General features: G+C 47.7%; 1 protein-coding gene across 1 annotated transcript in view; it reads left to right on the top strand.

Annotated features, from left to right (window-relative positions):
• The window catches only part of LOC113593661 (uncharacterized), a 30,585-nt gene extending 9,061 nt beyond the window's left edge, over nucleotides 1-21,524 (top strand). Inside the window, exons 2-5 of the mRNA XM_027039294.2 lie at nucleotides 388-475; nucleotides 7,201-7,298; nucleotides 17,328-17,398; nucleotides 20,266-21,524. Coding sequence (XP_026895095.1) covers nucleotides 388-475; nucleotides 7,201-7,298; nucleotides 17,328-17,398; nucleotides 20,266-20,515 — 507 coding nt within the window. The 3' untranslated portion in view covers nucleotides 20,516-21,524. The remainder of the gene's footprint in view (nucleotides 1-387; nucleotides 476-7,200; nucleotides 7,299-17,327; nucleotides 17,399-20,265) is intronic.
• Nucleotides 21,525-21,766: the final 242 nt, after the last annotated feature.

The following is a 21,766-nucleotide window of genomic DNA, read 5'->3' as shown; positions in this document are numbered from 1 at the left end:
CCTTCCCTGCCTGCTTCCACCCACAACCCTGGCCCCAGGTAGCCTCTCGCTTTGTGAGTCAGCAGTAGTAGCTGTGGGGTGGAGGGTCAGAAGCACCCCCTCTCCCTAGCCACCACATCCTTTTTACAACATTCATTAGTCTGGGCACTAGCATCCCCTGCTGAAGATTTAACTTCACTCCTTTGACCTGAATCCCCTGGAGGCACCACCATGAGCTCTCTCCTCAGACACCCTACAAGAGACTGGCATGACCAGCCTTAGAACTAGGGTGCTACTCTGAGGGGAGACACATTGCTGTGTCCTGCCCAGCCCACACACCTTCACTGTGGCTTCCAAGTTTTGTTTTCCACATCACCTGTCGCACCTTCCTTGTTTTGTTGACTTTAGTGCTGTCTGTTTGCTCTGGCTAAGCCTACAGCCCAGGATGGAAACTCTGAACTCATGAAGTGTGAGCCTGAAAGACAGCAAGTTGGAGGTAAGGACAGAGAGGGGATTGGGGGTGTGGAATATGAGAGAAGGCATATTCCCAACCTTAGTCTAAGAGCACTGCTGTTCACCCCCAGGAGGCAAGAAGGGTTGGGAGGTGCAGGGATGGGTAGACAGACTTTCCCAGCCTCACCAAGGGCAGGTCGTGTCCTGTAGTGTTAATTGGTTTTGAATCTCAGCCCCAGAACTCTGAACACTTCACTTCTCCAGGAGGTTTGAACACCCCTTGTAGGGCAGAATGCAAGTCCCCCTGGAGGTTACCTGCTTTCAACCCCTAGTCCTTCAGCTGAACAACACAGGGAATGGCACCCTTCCCCTTGTGAAGCCCCAGGACCAAGCCTTGCAAACTTTTCAAACACCTCCATTAGCATCTGTCACCCAACAGCCTCGAGGGGTGGCCCTGCAGGGATTATGGCCTCTCCCCATTTTACAGTGAGAAAACTGAGCCCCAGAAAAAGTAAAGGGAGATCTCCAAAGTCACTAAGAAAAAGCCTGGAGTAGAAGTGAGGGTTCCTGGCTGCTAGCCCAGACTCTTTGTCCCACTTCAAGCATCTCTCAGATCATGGGGCATGATGGAAAGGCGGCACCAGGCCCTGGGCGCTGGGGCAGGGGCCAGCACACCCAGACGTGGATATGCACGCACACTGCACGCCAGCACACACAACGCCACCCTAACCAAGGGCATGGGCAACCTGGGATTGACATGCTTTCCTCATATCCCCAGACTGTACACCACTCAGACCCTTCAGTCCTTACTGCCTGCAGAGGGGAAGAAAGAAAGCTCTGGCTTGATGCCCACCTGTCCCACTCACTTCTCCTGACCTACCTATGTGGTCTGTGGGGTGCATGCCCTCTCAGGATTAACACGAGGGAGCCACCATGGCCTGCAGCCAGGGGCTTAAGGGATAAGCTTAGAGAAAACCACTCCTGTCACCATGGGCTTAGAATGCCCAGCCCTGCCAGCTGGTCTAGCCAAGCCCTCCTTGGGGAGGATAAGCTGTCATCAGAGAACCCTTCTCACCTGCCACCCACCCAGGCTTCCTCTGATGGCTCACCAGGTTCTGAAGCTACATTCTTCTTTCAGGGAGACACCTGCACCCATGCACATGTGTTCTGGGAAGAGCTATGAGTTCACCCATCACCCCTGCCTCTTACTGCACCCACCCTCCACACCTATGGCCTACAACTTTGCACAACCCACATGGGCTGTTTGTGTTCAGGGACCTACTGGCCTGTATGTACAATCAGACATGGGCACACATCTCAGACTCAAGCATGTAACACAGCATATACCCTACATAGATGAACACACAGGTAGGTGTTCCACTCTATAGGCCCCCTGCCCCTTCATGGACCAGGGTCATATGAGGGTGAGGGGGTGAGTCACCTGCCAACCTGTGGAACCTGCTGAGCCAGCAGGATGGGAAGCCCTAAGCTGACAGATGTGGCTTCAGGGAACCAACACCCGATGTGAGGCCTGGCCTGCCACCAGCCTCCAGCAACCCTCAGTCCTCCACTTCCACAGAAAGACACCTCTACTCCTTTCAAATTTCAATTACACACACACACATACACACACACACACACACACACACACACACACATATATATAAAATTATATATATACATATATATAATTTTTTTAATTTATTTATTTTGAGAGAAAAGGAGAGAGAGCAGGGGAAGGGCAGAAAGAGAGAGAATCCTAAACAGGCTCCACACCAGCAGCAGCACAGAGCCTGACACGGGGCTCAAACTCACGAACCGTGAGATCATGACTTGAGCCGAAGTCAAGAATCAGATGCTTAACCGACTGAACCACCCAGGCTCTCCATAAATACTTTTTAAAATATATGTGTCTGCAGCTGAGCCGCCTGTCACTGTGCCTCAAGGGCTATAGTCAAACTTCTGCTATTAAATACAGATGCCCTGTGGGGAAAACCAGGATGGTAGCAGGACCTATCCTCTCTCCTCTCCCCTGTCTGAACCCAAGGCCTCTACCTATGCTCTGTCTATGGAAGCCCTCCCTATCGGTGATAATTCACAGGTCTCACTCTTAGCTTGCATACGCTTGAGCCAAGAGCTGCACTCTGGGCCCAGGCAATCCCTGTCCCCTATTGCCCTCTCCCACCTGGGTATTCCTGCTCAGGGGTCTGTCCTTGAGAATGGGAGCTCTCTGAGGATGTAGGGCAGTCCACAAACAGAGAACTGGAAGTTTCTCACCTCTGGGTGAGTGTATCACCCAGCAAAGGGAGGAAGCTGGTAAAGCCTACCTCCCCTGGCTCCTCATAATCTATTATGACTAACTCAAATCCTGTTGGTCTGAAGACTCTCATCAAGCTCCTAATATATCCCAGGCATGTCTGTAAATATCTGGTCAACTTTGTGTGTGCATCAAGATTCAGAAACCTCACTCTAGGCCTCACTATCTTCCTAGTCTGAAAATGTGAAGTATAGTGGTTGAGAGTATGGCCTCTGAAGCCAGATTCCTGGGTTCAAATCCCAGCTCTGCTGCTTGCTAGTTATTTCATCTCTCTATTCCCTAGTCACCTCATCTGTAAAAAGAAGACACTAGTGTCTACCCCATGAGGTTGTTGCAACTTATTAAATGAGTTAATAACACACAACAAATGCTTAGGAGAGGGCCTGGCCTATACTAAGTGCTGAGAGTTTGCTCCTATTATTCTCTCTCCCTCCACAAATTCAGCACCTTATCATCTGTCTCTAACAATGGAGTCTTCACGCAGCTGTCAACATGATCTAAACACAAATCTGAAGGGGTCTGTCCTGTACTCAAAACCCTTGCATGGCTCCCATGGCCTTCGGGATGGTGTGTGGTTCCCTAGCCCTGCTCAAAAGGCCCCTCACATCCACCAGCCTCACCATCTCCCCTCTCACTTTGCCTTGAGCACCTGGACTCCCCTGGGTCCTCTCTTCCCAGAACTTTCTGTCCTGTGATGTGCTGCTAAATGCTTAACAGCTGGCTCTCCAGGAAAAAATGTGTGCATCTATATACATACAGAAGTTTATTATAAATGCTATTGGTATAAAGCTGTAAAATAACACAATTTACAAATAACACTAAAGTATACAGTGACCTTTATGGTAAATTCTACAATGCCAATTACTTTATGTAATACTTTCTTTAATTTTTGCCCACTCTAATATCTGTAGTTTACTCGGTTGCAGTTCATCCAGGATTTGACGAAATCTGACCATGAACAAATGCTTGATTACTATCTGATTCAAAAAAAGTCTTCACATCATTGACTAATGAGTATAGTTCTAACATAAATGTTGGTTGATATTTTTATTTATATTAAAGGGTAAGACAAAAGTAAAAGAACAAAGACATGTGTTGAAACTTTACTTACTTGCCAATGATGTAAGTGATCTTTTTTGCTGAATTGAATGATAGTTTTCAAACATTGGAAGAATGTTTCCTCAAGGTTTTGTGTTATTCACAATGTAGTGGCTACAGACATGACAAGATTTTTTTTTTAAGTTTGTTTTTTATTTATTTTGAGAGAGAGAGCATGTGCACATGGGAGGGGCAGAGAGAGAAAGAGGGAGGGAGAGAATTCCAAGCAAGCTCTGCTGACAGTGCAGAGCCTGACATGGAGCTCGAGCCCACGAACTGTGAGATCATGACCTGAGTTGAAAGATCCCTGCTTGGGATTCTCTATCTCCCTCTCTCTGCCCCTCTCTTGATTGTTCTCTCTCTCTCTCTCTCTCCCTCCCTCCCTCAAAAGTAAATAAACTTTTTTTTTAAATAAAAGATACAATTTATATAAATAACTTCAGGAGTATGCACAATAGTAAAATGCAGTAACAATTAGAATGTGATGAGTTTATTACCTTTGTTTTTAAAAATTTACATAATTACAGGTCGCCTGAGTGGCTCAGTCAGTTAAGCGTCTGACTTTGGCTCAGGTCATGATCTCCCAGTTCAGTTCGTGAGTTTGAGCCCTGCGTGGGGTTCTGTGCTGACAGCTCAGAGCCTGGAGGCTGCTTCAGATTTAGTGTCTCCCTCTCTCTCTGCTCCTCTCCCACTCGTGCTCTCTCTCTCTCAAAAATAAACACTTAAAAATTTTGCATAATTATACATTTATATAATTTAATTTTTAAAGCTTTATTTATTTATTTTGAGGGAGACAGAGACAACGCAAGTGAGGGAGAGTCAGGGGGGGTGGGGAGAGAGAGAATCCCAAGCTGGCTCCATGCCGCCAGCCAGCGCAGAGCCCGACTTAGGGCTCAAACCCACAAACCGTGAGATCATGACCTGAGCTGAAACAAAGAGTTGGACACTTAACTGACTGAGCCACCCAGGCCTCCCTAATTTAATTTTTAATAATGGCTGTGTGTAGTAAACAGTTTGCAAAATTCCTGAAAACGTAACAGTTGGCTCTTGTGAACCTATGGGGGAGGCTCCAGAACCTCTGCCCACAGCCTCCCTGGCAAACGCCAACAGGCCCTTCTAGACTCAGGGATCCATTACTCTGCCCTGACCTTTCCCAGGCTGGATGTGGGGCCTCCTGTGGTTCCCTGCAGCCATGTGAGCTTCTCTCTTTCATGGTCAGTGAAGGCTAAGCTACCTTACTTATTTTCAAGCCTGTTTTCCCTCTGGGTAGGGAGGGAGGGAATGAGCATGTGGACCAACAATCTTGTTCACCTCTGAATCCCTGGGGCTTAGAAAATGCCTGGCCGATAGAAGACACTCAATAAATATTCGTGGAATGAAAGAGGAGGAGCTGAGGAGCCTTGCAGAGGGACACTGGGGAAGAGACAAGATTAGGGAAGTTGGGGATGAGAGGTCTTAATCCAGGGACTCAGAATGTCTGGGAAGGAAAGGTGAGAATGTTCCCTACTTGTCCTGGGAGCTTTCTGATGAGCATGTCTGATCTGGCTACTTGCATGCTAATGCACCACTCTGCCCCCAAAAGGTCCAGCCTCCCCTATCCGTACCCCCACTCAGCCCAAATTTCAGCTGAGTTTTCTCTTAGCTTCCAGGACTTCAGAAGTAACTTATAACAGAGACTCCCTGGTCTTCAGTGACCAGGTTAGGGGACACTTTGTCTTTGATAGGCAAACCCCAAGGAGATTCTTCCCATTTCACTGAGGAACAACTGAGATCCAGGGCTGGCAGGTGTCTGACCCAAGCCTTAGATGTCCCAGGGCTTCCTCTTGAGCTATGAATTGCCCCAACCCTGGCTGAAGGCTACATGCTACCTTGTTCCCCAGCTCATCCTGTCCATCTGCTTTGCCTCCTAACAAGACAGTCCTCACTCTCGTGGAGGAGCTAAGTGGTACAGCTCTTCCCCTCCCTCCTGGGAAGGAGCCCAAATAAGGAGGCACCTCATGCTCCCTGATCCACCATCACTTGCCCCTCCTACAGTCTAACCTGAATCCCACCTGCTTTCATGATACCTCCTTTCCTTCCCAGAAATGGACCTTGGCTCCCACCCTAGAAGTGAACTCACCAAAGAGCTGTTCTCCACCCCCCAGCCCCTCCCCAGCCCCATGGCAGAGCCAGAAGCCTAGCCCAACCCAGCTTCTGTCTCTGCAGTTCCTGAAGGCCATCACTGAGTGAGGGCAGCCGGCCTGCTGGAGCCACCTCTCCCATCCTTGACCTTTGCCTGGGATATACCTCATCTACACGCTCTACACAACACATGCACACACCCTATCCTGGAGCCCAAGCTTCTCTGTCCACCTGTCCAGACTTGTCTGCTGTCCAGCTGGCTGACACACCCAACCCAGTGAGTCCCCTCTGGTGGAATGTCTCAGGTCAGAGAGAGAAAGAGAAAGAGGGAGCCTGAGGGGGCAACTTCCCATCATACCCATGGCTGACATCCTTTCCTCAGCTTAGGAAGTTCCATGAAGGACCCCAGGACCCAGGTCACCAAATGCCCCAGTTTTATGAATGGGCAAAGTGAAACTCAACAGGGAATTGAGGGTGTGGGCCCCAAGAGCCAGCCCAAGGCCTCAGGGGTGTTAGTCAGGGACAGGACTCGAGCAGGGGCTGGACCCTATGCATAGTCTCCTATCCCTGTCTCCTTGCTGCAAACCCAGAGGGCCCCAGTGAGGAATCTGGGAGTGTCAGAGGAGTCACAGGTGGGGCCCACCTCTGGTAGAGGACAAACTTGCCCAGCAGAGTTTTGGAGGTTGGACACCTCTGAAATCACCCCCAGCTCAGTGCTAAGGGGAGGAAAGAAGACAGGCTCACCTAGTAATCAGGGTTTCTTACCAGTGGCATACTAAATGGGGACCCGTGGAAGCAGTGCTCCCTGGGGACAAGCGATAAGGGTGCGTCAACAGCAGAGAATTTAAAAACAATAATACTGACTAAAATACTACTTTAGTCAGTAGATTAAAGTAGTCAGAAAACTAAAAGTCTTCTCATTGCCATCAGCAGTAATTCTAAACAATGTTGGTAATAAAATACTTCCCCCAGATGGGGTGTGCCATTCCCACTGTCCCTCCCCCCACACCATTTTTCCCAACTCCAGATTCACCCCCGCATTCTAGACTATCAGATTCACATTATTTCTTAGATCATAAGACAATTTAAATTCCTTTGGAGAATTTATAGGTCCTCTTAGGACATCTTTTTCTGATTTTCTACTTCAGAGCATATCTGAAATATTAACCAATTCCTAGTAGAGTACTTGATTTATTTGTTACCCATTCATTCTTTCATTCATTCATCAACAGCCATGGAAACCCTACCAAGTGTGAGGTGCCTTGATGTGCCATGGAGAAAAAGTCACAGTCCCAGAGCTGGATGGCTTACATGCCACATACAGAAGCTGGTGAGTAAAATAAGAAGGTACAATGCAGATATGAGAAATAATAAGCACAGAAGCCTGTGGGAGTTGAGAAGAGGTGGCATCAAGGACGCCTTCCTGGAGGAAGGGACATCTAACAACTGAGAGGTGAGAAGGAGTTAGCCAATTAAAAGAAGTGTGAGGCAGAAAGGATAGCACACACCCCCCGCACCCCCCTTCCCCCACCCCGCCCCCAGAAGAGACAACCCAGGCAAAGGTCCAGAGAGAGCCTGGGTACTGCCAACAGCAAAATTCTGTGTGGCTGGATAGGGTGGGAGTGCGGTGATGATAGTGGTTGGCCTGAGATCCTGAACCATCTTGTGCTTGCTCTTGAGAGTGATGCGGGGGCCACTGAAGGGCTGTAAACAGGGGAATGGCAGGCTATATTAGTGTATTAGAAAGCTTAGCTCAGAAGGCATGAATTTGGGTGGGAAGAGCAAGAGTGGAGCAGAGAAATTGGTTAGGAGGCAGCTGCTTGATGAAGGCAGGAGATATGGTGGCTGGAACAAAGAGAGTAGCATTAGGGATGGAAAAGGAGTGTGAGCTTCAGCGAGGATGCTGAGGAGTGATTGACGATGGGAATGCAGGAGCAAGAGGTGTGGGTGACTCTGGATTTCGCTAGGGCAGTGGCCCTGTCTGAACAAAGGGGAACAAAGGAGGAGGAACAGACTTAGGGCATAATCAGGTCTTATTTTCATATTTCTGATAAGAATTTCTCAAATTCACATCGCTTCTTCAATGTGCCTTCACATGTGTCAGGTTTATGATTTTGCAGATCAAGGCAGCCCCCAAAACACTCTTTCTGTGTAAGGAGGGATTACTCTGAAGAATTGAAATGACAGTTAGTGAGAGATGTGACAAAAAAAAAAAGAAAAGAAAAAGAAAAAAATATATATATATATATTTCATTAACTCCATCACGCTTTGCCAATCATTCTTTCCTTCAGGCCTGGGGCTAAGAAACAGACAAGACCTGGCTTCATAGGATTGACAATCTAGTAAATCAAAAAGTAATACAGGGTTGGGTGCCTGGGTGGCTCAGTCAGTTAAGTATCCAACTCTCGATTTCGACTCAGGTCCTGATCTGTTTGTGGGATTGAGGGGGCTCTGCGCTGGGCATGGAGCCTGCTTGGGATTCTCTCTCTCTCTCTCTCTCTCTCTCTCTCTCTGCCCTTCCCCTGCTCACATGTGCACCCCCCTCCTCTAAATAAATAAACTTAAAAAAAGTAATAGAGGGTTATAAAGTATGTGCGCTTTCACATAAAACATTATTCTTGCCTCTTTGTTGTTGTTGTCTTTACAAATGCATAGGTTTTATTATCAAAGCAATAATGCCTATCAAAGATATGTGAAAACTACAAAAAATAAAAGCAAATTGCTCACAATTCAGAAACAACACAACACCTATTAACCCTTTTGCTCCTTTTCACTCTTTGATCTAAGTACTCTGTTGACATAATTGAAAACAGTTCTATATAAGCCTGTTGGTATAATGCCCTTTTCACCTAATGCCATGATTATAGAATAATGAGCTCTTCAGAATCATGATTTCAGTAGCTAAGAGACAAACCATACTTTATTTCATCTGTCTTCTATCGTTGGGTACTCAGTTTGTCTTCAACTTTGAAGTTTTATATTTCATTTTTTTCATGCATAAATATGTATTTGTATTTTAATGTTTCAGTGGTATAAATAACATTGCAATGAAGATATTTGGACAAAGCCTTGGTCTACATCTCCAATTAAATTCCCAGGAATAAAATAACTGGAACAAAGAATATAAGAAACATCCAGCTTTATTTTTATTTATTTATTATTATTATTTTTTAATTTATATCCAAGTTAGCATATAGTGCAACAATGATTTCAGGAGTAGATTCCATAATGCCCCTTGCCCATTTAGCCCATAACCCCCTCCAGTAACCCTGTTTATTCTCCATAGTTAAAAGTCTCTTATGTTTCGTTCCCCTCCCTGTTTATATATTATTTTTCCTTCCCTTCCCTTATGTTCATCTGTTTTGTATCTTAAAGTCCTCATATGAGTGAAGTCACATGATATTTGTCTTTCTCTGACTAATTTCACTTAGCATAATAACCTCTAGTTCCATGCACATAGTTGCAAATGGCAAGATTTCATTCTTTTTGATTGTCGAGTAATACTCCATAGTGTGTGTGTGTGTGTGTGTGTGTGTGTATATATATATATATATATATATATATATATATATATATATATACCACATCTTCTTTATCCATTCATCCATCAATGGACATTTGGCCTCTTTCCAGACTTTGGCTATTGTTGATAGCTGCTATAAACATTGGGGTGCATGTGCCCCTTCTAACCAGCATACCTGAATCCCTTGGATAAATTCCTAGTAATGCAATTGCTGGGTCATAGAGTAGTTCTATTTTTAATTTTTTGAGGAAACTCTACACTCTTTTCCAGAGTGGCTGCACCAGTTTGCATTCCCACCAGCACTGCAAAAGAGAGCCTCTCTCTCCACATCCTCACCAACATCTATTGTTACCTGAGTTGTTAATGTTAGCCATTCTGACAGGTGTGAGGTGATATCTCATTGTGGTTTTGATTTGTATTTCCCTGATGATAAGTGATGTTGAGCATTTTTTCATGTGTCAGTTGGCCATCTGGATGTCTTCTTTGGAGAAGTGCCTATTCATGTCTTTTGCCCATTTCTTCACTTGGATTATTTGGTTTTTGGGTGTTGAGTTTGATAAGTTCTTTATAGATTTTGGATACTAACCCTTTATCTGATATGTCGTTTGCAAATATCTTCTCCCATCCCATCAGTTGCCTTTTAGTTTTGCTGATTGTTTCCTTCCCTGTGCAGAAGCTTTTTATTTTAATGACGTCCCAGTAGTTCATTTTTGCTTTTGTTTCCCTTGCCTCCGAAGATATATTAAGAAGTTGCTGCAGCCAAGATCAAAGAGGTTTTTGCCTGCCTTCTTCTTGAGGATTTTGATGGCTTCCTGTCTTACATTGAGGTCTTTCATCCATTTTGATTTTATTTTTGTGTATGGTGTAAGAAAGTGGTCCAGGTTCATTCTTCTGCATGTCGCTGTCCAGTTTTCCCAGCACCACTTGCTGAACAGACTGTCTTTATTCCATTGGATATTCTTTCCTGCTTTGTCAAAGATTAGTTGGCCAAATGCTTGTGGGTCCATTTGTGGGTTCTCTATTCTGTTCCATTGATCTGAGTGTCTGTTTTTGTGCCAGTACCATACTGTCTTGATGATTACAGCTTTGTAATACAGCTTGAAGTCTGCAGCTTTATTTTAACCCTTTATATATTTATCTCTTAAAACCATCAGTTTTATGGTGTAAGGTGAGGATCTAATTTTTGCTTTCCAGAGATGAGAACGGATCTTCTTCAGGTATCCCTCTCACCCCCAATCCTAGCCCCCAGCTTCTTCTACTTCCCTCAGAGATAATAAAGATGAAATCAAGAGGTGACATTACAAGCTGTAATTCTCTTTGCCCTAATTACAAGAAAGTGTTTTTCCTTGTTCTATGAGTAACTGGCTTTCTCTTAAGTGTCCTCACTTTCTGATGAGTAATTGGAAATGTGCTTCTGTTCGTGAACTTTGTCAAAAGCACTTGTGCCAAATCAGCTAAAAAGCCCTTGCAATGCTCAAAAGTAAATAAAATAAAAAGGGATACCATAATATGACAAGGAATAACCAAGTTAATAGGTGTACAGCACTCACCACAGTGTCTGGCACTATTAAGTGCTCAATAAGTAGTATTTATTCACTTGACATTTGCTGAGCCCCTACAAGAAGCCAGGCACTGTGCCAGGCTCTGGGGACCTGGCAGTGGCCGAGATAAACACAGTTACTGCCTTCCCAGAGTGTCCTGTCTGGTGGGCAAGATGGTCTTAAACACATGACTATATGAATAAGTAGTGGATCATAAGTATTACATGTCAAAGTACTGGGGGCCGTGAAAGTGTATCATAAGGGAGAGGTAATAGTCTGAGGGGACATCAAGGAATTCTAAAAAGGGAAATGTTAGTCAATTTAATAAATGGAGATTTTAGATCCAGGCTGGATGGAAGCACTGCCCAAATGTCATAGGTGCGGGTAGAGAGGATTCAGGGCTTCCTGGCAAGGCCTCCACCCAGTACTCTTTCAAAAGCCTGGTAATAAGTGCCTAGCCCCAGAGTCCAGCTAACATAGGGGTGAAAGGAAGCAGAGTGCCAGGGCAGAGTGTGAAGGCAAGGAATGTGGCAACTCCAGGTAAGGAAGCCCAGTGGAGGCCAGAGGCTGGAAAGGCAGGGGTACAGGCTCTGAGGTGCACACATGTGGAGGACGTCTACACCACAGGGAAAAGCCCATTTGGAGACCTATATGAGTGGCTGGAGATAAGGAGGATGTTGATGATAGTGAGGGGGGAAGCAGAGATGGGCAGTGCTGGTGAATCAACAGAGGGGATGGTGGAAGCTGATGACAGTCCAGAGGACTTAGAGATGATGGGGACTGGGACAGGGGGTGAGGGGTGTGGTGACCAAGGTGATGAGGATGACAGGGACAGGTGGTGACATCAAGGTGACAAGGGAGATGGGAGTGGAACTAGCCAGTGACAGGGTTGGGGTAGAGGTAGTTGATAAAGAAGACAGGGCAGGCTCAGATAACGACAGCCTTGGGCATGGGGCTGGGACAGGGATGGTGGCATGCTGAGGAAGGTAACACAGTGATGGGAACTGGGTCAAGTGAAACCATGGTTAAGAAAGGGCCAGTGGTTGTGATGCAGGGATGACGGTGAGGGTGACAAATGAGTGACAGGATCGGAGATGAGTGGTGACCATGAATGTGACCCAGGGATGACAGGAAGTGTGAGTGGTGATGATGTCTGTGCTGGTGGCAAACTAGAGACACCCACTCCACCCCCTCCCCTGGGCCCATTTCAACAATAGAACTGTTACCTAGGCCGCAGGTTCCATGACTCAGTACCACACATCAGCCAGCCCAGATAAGATCTCCAGGTGCAGCCACTGCCACGGGGGCTGGCTGAGTGCCCTTCCCGGCTGTGCCCAGGCCCATCAGGGGGCCAGGGTATGGAACATTGGTGTTATCTCTGCCTCCTCCCTCCTGGGTTCACATCCCCAGCAATATGAGGTCCACCAAGAACTCCTAATCTTTCTCTTCTTGAAGAATACAACTTTTGCCACAAGTGCCCTGGCCAGGGCTTTGTCTATTCCCCCAGCTTTGTCTATTCCACAACTGATCCCATTAGACGTTTCTGGGTCCTCTAATGCTTTGTCATAACCATTCCCTGAAAAGAGAGAGAAAGGAAGGTGAGCTTCAAGGATGGGGAGGGAGTCTGAATAATTCCATCTATTCCTCCCACATATATCTATTGAGCCCCTCGCATACCAGGAGCTAGCTGTCACAGCCGGACCTGTGATTCCCCCTCTCCCTGAAGCTCGGTCTGGGGGATAGACATGTAGATGGCAGTCATCCTCGAGAGAGTGCTATTCCCTTGAGATAGATGCTTTTCAAAACCTGAGGAGAGTGGGTCCCATTAAAGAAATTCTCAGGACTTGTGATGGTGACCCTTCTGCCCTTTGCTCAGCTGAATACCTTAAACAAAACAAAACAAAACTTAGAGTATACCAAGGAGAGAATGTGAGTACGGAGATGAGAAGGGAAAGAAAATCAGTGATGTGGCCGGATGCCAGGGTGCTAAATAGGATGAAGTGCCAAGATAAAGGTGCCATTACAGAGGAGCCAAAATGATTTCCAAGAACAGGGATGTCTAATATTCAATTTGAGCATGTTGGGTTTGTGCAAAGTAAACTCTCTCCAACTCCCCAAGCCTTCAGCACAATTTGTTACTAACATAAAGACCTGCCATGAAAAAGGGAATTCTCGGGGCACCTGGGTAGCTCAGTCAGTTGAGATCCTGACTTCAGCACAGGTCATGATCTCACAGTTTGTGGGTTTGAACCCCATGTCGGGCTCTGTGCTGACAGCTCAAAGCCTGGAGCCTGCTTGGATTCTGTGTCTCCCTCTCTCTCTCTCTCTCTGCCCCTCCCCTGCTCATGCTCTGTCTCTCTCTCTCTCTCTCTCAAAAATAAACATTAAAATTAAAAAAAAAAAGAAAAAGGGAATTCTCAAAGAAAAAGGGATTTCTCTCCCTTTCTTTTTCTTCCTTCTTCCTTCCTCCCCCCTTCTCCCTTCCTTCTCTTCTTCCCTTCTTTCCTTCCTTCCTTCCTCTCTCTCTGTTTCTTTCTCTTTTCCTTCCTTCCTTTCTTTCTCCCTCTCTTACTCCCTTTCTTTCTTTTCCTTCCTCCCTTTCTTCCTTCTTTCCCTCCTTCCTTCCTCCTTCCCTCCCTTCCTTCCTCTCTTTCTTTCTCTTTCTTCCTTCCTTCCTTCATTCCCTCCCTCCCTCCTTCCTTCCTTCCTGCTTCCTTCCTTCCTTTCTGCCTTCCTTCCCTCCTCCCTTCCTTCCTCTCTCTCTGTTTTCTTTTTTCTTTCCTTTCCTTTTCTCTCCCTCTCTCTTTCTTTTCTTTCTTTTCCTTCCTTCCTTCTTCCCTTCCTTCCTTCCTTCCTTCTTCCTTTCCTCCCTACCTTCCATCATCTGAATCTAAGACTCTTTTAGGAACACCAGAAGAGAATTGCAGAATGCTAGAGTTGGAGAAGAAGTTAAGGATCAAATCATCTCATGCCAACACCCCTGTGATATTGAAGGAGAAACTGAGGCAGGGTGGTAATGGATCTTGCTCTGAGTCTCAGAGCAACCTGGGGCTCTTGACACCCAGGCTTCCCACCACACTTCCCTGATCTGGTCGCGTGCATCTGGTCTCCATAGAACACAAAGTCTGGCCCCGGCTGGCTCCTCCCTGCGTCCCTAGCTTGGTGCTAGATGGGCTCAAAGAGGTCACTAAGCAAGAGCCCCAAACTTCGGTTTCTCAGATCCTCCCTAACCAGGATACTCTCTGATCAGGCCTCACCCACCTTCCCAGTCTCATCTGGTACTCTAAGCTCCAGCCACACTGAATTCCTTCCAGCTTTTCTTAAACACTTGATCTCCTGCCACCAGGCCTTTGCACAAGCTGTTACCTCTACCTGGAGTACCCCACCTGGCTAACCCCTTCTCATCCTTCAGGTCTCACTATAGGGATACAGGGCTGAATTTATGGGCAGACGGCCTTAGGGGCTTTTTAAGGCTATATGGCACTACAGAGGCCCCATGCTTAATTTTATACTGCTGCTGTGTTGAAATTCTAAATAATTTTTTAATAAGAAGCCCTGTATTTTCATTTTTCACTAGGCCCCAACAAGTGATGTAGCCAGTCCTGTAAAGGTGTTTTGTTCTGGTAAAATGTCCCAATTCCAACTTTCCTTTGATGGATTGTATTTGTAGTCTCCTCCACTAATTAGGCTTCAAGTTCCATGATGACAGGAACCATTTGGTAGGTTCCAGCTCCCCCTTTCCTAACAGTCCTCAGTGTCTCTTTGGGAATCCATTTTATACAGATGGCCCTGATAGCTCCCTTGAGGCTAGAGATGAAACAGGTGACTTAGGTTAATCCAATCAGATCAGGCCATCCTCATGCCCCAGAGGTGGGCATGTGACCAACATGGTCCCATAAGAGGGCACCCTCTTTGCCAGGATTGCTGTCACAGAGACGCTCCCTCTTCTCTGCTGGACATCAATGAAAAGCATGGAAGTTGGAGCAACTGCCAGGGATCTTGGAACTACAAGAGGATTTAGGCTTAGGAGGAGGCTGACACTATGGAGGAAAGAGAGGAGAGACAGAAAGGACGTGGTGCTAGATTAAGCCTCATCTGAAGTTTTCCTCTGATTTTTCAGTTCTGTAAGCCAATGCAGTACCATTGTTACCTAAGCCACTTTGAGTCAGAATTCCACTTTTTTGCATCTGGTTGCTTCCTACCTGATACTATATGCATACATCTCGCTCATTATAATATTCCTGGCAACTACCACACCCTGGCATAAAAAAGATCCTCAGTAATCATTTGATGAAAGAATAAACAAACAAATGAATGAAATAGACGCAAGTCCTCTGGCAGAGAGACCAGGGATACTACTTTACACACGAGACTGTTCCAGGAGCCCTTTTGCAGAGTTTCTTCTACTGGTCGCCCTGATCCTGCATACCTCCAGAGACCTCTACAGGTTCCCCTCTTTCCTGGCTGGGCCCAAATCTCTAGGACAGCCCAGAGCTTAGTCACTTTCTGTTTATCCCCTGGCAGATAGGCATGCTGCAGTTTCTCTCTGCAGTTAAGTGTCTCTGGAGTTAGAAGCTAAGGGGTGAATGGCTTCACCAGTCACAGCATATGACTCTTGATCTTGGGTTGTGAGTTGAAGCCCCATGTTGGGCATAGAGCTTACTTAAAAAATAAATAAATAAAGTTTGTTAAAAAACAAAAAAAAAAGGGAAGAAGTTTCACCCTGAGACTGGGAACCCAGGCCTGGATTGGCTGTTGCCTTATCCAGTAGATTTGCGCCATTCACTTGGATTTGAGTCATATTGCAATGTATTAGGAGCTAGCTTTTATAACTAGACTCAGCCTCCTGCTGCATAGAATGGCAGTGAGAATGAGCACCTATTGACTCCAGAGGGTGAGATGACCCTCACTGTCTGGTTGTCTGGGATTCTAAACTCCTGTGAGACAGACAAGCAGCTCTAGTAGTTGGAAATGGGGAGTTTTAGTCAATCCTGCTGTTCTCTTATTCAGTAAGTGTCTGTCAACAGCTCCTGGGTACCCGGCCCAGTCACTGGGACTCTCCATCACATTCTTTAAACTTCCTGCTTCCTGACCCCTTGCTCTGAAAATCTGGGTTGTGGCCTCAAAACCTAAAGGCTTCCCAACCCTACATCCGGGCCAACAACACATCCTGTGACCCCCATCTCTTCATCCCCTGTCTCTGCACTTCCCCCCTCCCCCCACTTCCAGCCTGTCAGGTATCGTTTGCCTTTTGTTTCCCTCGCCCACAGATATGTGGCTTCTGGTAACCGGTGAGTAGCAGTGTATCTGAGTATGAGTATAGGTAAGTGTGTGTTCAAGAGTGAGTGCACCTGAAGGTGTCAACAAGTTCTTGAGCGTGCATGACTCTGAGAGTGTGTGTACGTGTAAGGACATGGAGTATAGACGTGTGTGTCCGTTTGATTATGGGCATACGTGAGGGCACATAAGTGTATCTAAGTGTGTTTGGGCATCTGAGTATGTGGGTGTAAATCAGTGTCAGAGTATGAGTGTGCATGCATGGGTATAGATGGGTTGAGTATGGAGTGTGTGCGTGTGGGGGCAGTCAGTGAGTGCATGAGAGTGTAAATTTGTTTGGGGGAGCATAAACACACTCGCACCATCTTCACCTGTCACAGCAGACACACCTTCATGTGTATGTGGGCACATGTGTGCATCTAAGGAACAAAAGTGGCTCAAAGCTATACACCCTTTGTCGGATAAAGGGAAGACTTTGTCCACAGGCCAGGGTCACTCTCTCCTTTCCACCCCAGACATGGAACTAAGGATCTACTGGGAAAGAGCTCCCTGTAACCAGCAGACAGCCTCCCTGCTTAAGCCAGGCCACCTCCCCCCTCCCTCAGCCCATTTCCGGCCAGGCCCTGGCAGTGACCCTGAGCAGAGAGGCAAAGGATGAGGGCAGTGAGCAGGACGTTCCAGGTGCCTCCTTGGCTTTGGGGGGCATCTCCGTGGAGACAAGAGGTGGACCATATCCAGATGATTATCAGAGCTCCCAGAGTTCTCTCTCCCCTCACCCAGCCTCTCCCAGGCACACCTTCTTGGCTCTGAGAGCAGTGAGGAAGCTGGCAAAGGCCCACCACTTGTCACAGAGGTTTCCAGAAAAAAGCAGAGGCTGGAGGATAGTGGGAATACACCAGAATGACTTCTCAGAGCAAGAGATTGGAAATGCTGGTCAAAGTGATTAAATCTGGTTTCAGGCTTTGTCCCCAGAGAGCTCTAGGTATGGGAAAGGTAACACTTACCTCTTCTCCACAGCACACATTACCTCACTCTGAAATGAAGGCATGGCCAAGGTGGTCAAGGGAAGGGACCCTGAAAGGGATCAGGTGAGTCAGTTTTCAGCCTGCTCATAACCTCATCCCACTGGCAACCTTGGCTTTTCATAAGACCTCCCCATTTGTGTCCCCCCACCCCACCGCCCACCTCTGTCCTCCTGTGCTTTGACCATATGCAAGGATCTTTTCCCTATTCCCAAAGCTCCTGGAACTCCCAGGGTGCTGGTAAGAGCTGGAAAAGGCTGCCAGGGTCACGCTAATTGTCCTAGTCTGCCCCATTCTTGAAAAGCTGAAGCTAGATGGTAGTGAGACTTGAGGAAGGACTTTCTGATAAGGCAGTGAGACAAGATTAGGAAACGCAAATTGGGATTTTTGCCTCTGCCTTCAACCTCTCTCCCCTCACCCCATACACACTACCCTCTCAACCCCTAATTCATCACTATGACCATTCTCAAACCCTCCCAGCTCCTTGAAATCCCACGAGATGGCAGAGTAGCCACTTCTTTCTTTCTCAGGAGCCTGAGTTTTCTGGAGAAGAGCCAGGGTGGGAAGGGAGCTCTGGCTTTCATCTCCCCTCACCCTAGTCTTCTCAGGGAAAGCTGGGTCCATGTGAGTCAGAAGGACTGGGACTAGACTCCCAGGCTGACCAAGGCCCCACAGAAGCTGCAAGCAGCCTGGAGCTGGAGGAGATGGCCTTGCAGAGTCATCCAAGCCTGGTTTGGCTTCATATTTTCCCTCCCAATAGTACACAGGGAGCTCACAAGAGAGTATGGCAATAACAGTAATAATAACATTATTCTATATTTTGTATCATTTACTGCAGCATCTGGCACCATTCTGTGTATCTGTTAACTCACTTAATCCTCACTTTGTGCAACCCAGTGAGGTACTGTTACTATGCCCATTTTACAGATGAAGAAACAAAAGAGCAGAAAGATGAAATCTGTCAGGGATCCAGCAGGAACAATATATCCTCAGAGGGCTTCACTAAAGTGGAGCTTGTGAAGGGACTACAGAGGCAGAGTCAGGATCACAGGGACCAACAAGGGGTAGCCTGGGACTGACTAACAGCAGGCAGCAGAAGAGAGCAGTGTTACTGGGATGCAGTGAAAGCCCTGGGAAAGGCATGAGTACCCTGGCCTTCCACCCCACCCCATCCCCACCCTCTGATTTCCTGCCTGTGCCTCCTGCTTGCCAAAGCCAAGGCAAGACAGGGGCAAGAGGGCTCAGGTGATGCAGCCCATAGATATTAGCCTCCTGAGGCACAGAGCAGGCCAGAGATTGGATCTGGAGAAAATGGAGACCTCCTCCATATGCCTAAGGCCCCGTGTGGGAATGGCTGGTTGTCTGGACCCAGAGCCTTGCTCCCTGAGATGTCGCAAAGTGCTGTCTGGAAAGGGGTTGCGGGGAGCTAGGTTGGGGACAGGAGACTGGGGTGTAATGCAGACTGTGCTGCATTGTTCTGTGGTCCTGAGTGAGACTCTGAGTCTCAGTTTCCCCTTTACACAAAGAGAAGATAGGTGCCACTCTGGGAAAGCCAAGGTGCCCAGACCAGAAAGAGCTTCTGTTCCCACTGCCACTCTCTCCCTTATTCAAAGAAACCTGGCATCAAAGACAAAGGCCCCAGGCATGGAGATGCTGAGTCCCTGAGGAGGCCACCCCCACTTGCTGCCCACTTAGGACTCAGAGATATTTTGTGATGAGCCCCCTTCAGTCTCCTTGAGGCCCCCAGTGCCTTAGTCTCTGCTCCCTTTGCCAGTATTCCCTGGCCCACAACACAGAAACCCATCTCAGGACAGGTTCCCTCCTCAGTGAGGAGGTGCAGGGCCCTGCCTAGGCCAGTATCTTCACAGACCCTTCCTGAGGAGATCAAGGGCATCTCTGGCCTCTGGGGTCTCTGTATGGGGTGGAGTAGTTCCTCCTCTCCCCTTCCCACCCCACCCAACTCTGCCCCACCCATGCTTCCCCAAGCCTAGGGGGAGCCCCACCCAGGTTTTCAGACAAACAAAATCAAGGGGAAAGAGTTAGCAAGAAGGAGGGAGCTCATTGCCAGGAATTAAGGAGGAGGCATGCTCTGGGGTAAGATGAGCCGATTGGGCTAGCAGGAGAGTCACTCTTAGGTACAAGCAGAGATGGACTCTGAGGTATACCAGATGTACAGTTAGAAATACACAAAGAAAGATCCAGCCACAAAGAGTCAGGCAGTGACAGAAACACAGAAAGGGACAGAGACCTGGTTGGCCAGAGGCACAGACCCACAGAGACATAAGACATACTGAAAGAGAAAGCCACTCCCAGGAACACTGAGAAATGCACACTTGCATGTGTGCACACACTCAGAGGCAAGCACACAAGGAAACAGGAACCAAGCTCAGGTTTCAGGGAGGCTAATTTCAGTCCAAACAAGTCAAAACTTTGAAGAAACATGGGCTCCTCCAAAGTGAGCTGTGGAGCGGACTAGACTCAGGAAGGACAGAGCTGAGGTGTGGGATCTATCTACCCTCCCACATGGCACCTCCAAGCACACCCTGTAAAGTAGATTAAGATACTTCCCTAAAGGGAAAAAAAATCATTTAATTTAATTCAAAAATTAAAAAAAAAAAAGATACCTAAAGAAGATGAAAACATTTCTTTTTAGAACTTGCTATCAGCCACAGCTACTAATGGGAGGCATAGCCTGGACATGAGTGGGGAGGTGGGAAGCTTCCCTCCAGCCCCTGGAAGGGTCACATGCTGCTGCTTGGTTCATGTCCCTACCAGACCCTGCCTTCATTCACTGCTCCTTGCCTGGCCAGGCCTGAACCTTTCTCAGGAGGTCTGACCCTCCATCCAACACGGTCCCTAGGCTGCCCACTCCTCTGCCCTCTACACCTGTACATGTAACCCTCTTGTGTTTCTCTTCTATCTCTTTCCAAAAGCCTTCTCAAGTCAGGTCACAGCAAGCCATCACCCCGACTCCTCCTCCCCCTCTTCAGGAAATTCAGAATCCATGGAAAGAATCTGAAGCGGAAGAGGATGTGGAATTCAATGACCTTAAAAAAAAAACAGCCTTCAGCACCTCTCCACAACCACCATCCCCTCCTCTCCAATTCTGCAGGAAAAAATCATAAGGTGACATTTATTGACTATTTACCATCTGCTGGTCACTATGCTAAGTCCTTTTCATGAATTATCTTCTACTACCTCTTCCTCTCAATATCTCCCAATTCACAAATGAGGAAACTGAGGTCCAGGGAAAGAAAAATGACCACCCCAAAGTCACACAGCTAGAAAGAGGCCAAGCTGGGCCTGGAATCCAGGCTTGACTTCTCTTTAACCACTGCACCAAAAGACCTCCCCCCAGCCCCTGGCTGACTGGTCAGGATCAGCTACAGAATTTGAGAGGAAGGGATGACAGAAGGCATTGGGCATGCTGGGGAGGACAGCAGGGTGGGGGCACCAGAGGTAGGACTGGTGTAGCTGGAATGAAACTCTGAAGTCACATTCCCCTCCCAAGTCTGGCCCTTCCTCCCCAGAGGGCCTGGGAAGGGGACACTCCCTCTGGTTCAGGTCTCTCCAACATTCCAGACACACCTCTTGGGAGCTGGGGACAAGGAGGGGTTGGAGACCTGAGATGGACCAGCCTTCTACCCCCACCTCCCCAGAGTCCTGGCTGTGTGACCCTGCATTTGCCACCCACCCTCTCTGGGCCATGGTCTCCTCAACTATGAAGTGGCTGGGGAGCACCAGCTCAATCTCTAAAGACCACCTTTCTCCTGCCAGACCCAGGGATCCTCTGGCTGCCCTGGGGTTAACTCTGCAGGAGGGCTAGGCTTGGGGCCCGCCTTCCCTTTTATTCCCAGTGAAACCTGAGGAGGATCTGGTGAGGCAGGGAAGTAGAAGGTGAGAAATAGAAGGTGAGAAGGGGCACATGATTTCTTGACAGAGCTTCCTGGGCTCAGGTGTGCCAAGTCCATTGCCTCTCTGGGCAGTCAGGACACCAGCATCGGTCCAACCCCAGGCTTACGGACAATGGAGGTGTCTCAGACTGAAGAAGTGAGAAGAGCGGAGGGAGACAGGGATGAATGCAGTCCTGGGTTCAGACAACTAACTGCAGAAGATAGTGGAAGGGTGGGGAAGAGCAGGGGTGACTTTCTAGAGAAGACAGAGAAGACCAGGAGGATTTCAGTGAATGAGCACTTTGAGGGGAGCACTATGAGGGCATAGGAAGGGACCGTGGGCCAGGTCCTGGAGAAGCTGAGTGCAGGAGGGAGGGTTTGGGATTGTGTCTGAATTATCAGGCAGAGCCTTGGAACGAAGCCCTCTTTTAACAGTGGTGCCAGAAAGATCCCTGTGGTCCTGTATAGTCTGGCTGAGGCCAGCCTGGAGGCAGGGAGGCTGCTAAGGGGGCTGTGGCCAAGGTCTGGGTGGAGGTAACAG

This window comes from Acinonyx jubatus, chromosome D4, assembly GCF_027475565.1.
Source record: "Acinonyx jubatus isolate Ajub_Pintada_27869175 chromosome D4, VMU_Ajub_asm_v1.0, whole genome shotgun sequence".
In the NCBI taxonomy this organism is placed as follows: Eukaryota; Metazoa; Chordata; class Mammalia; order Carnivora; family Felidae; genus Acinonyx; species Acinonyx jubatus.
This window is presented reverse-complemented; position numbering and strand designations above follow the sequence as displayed.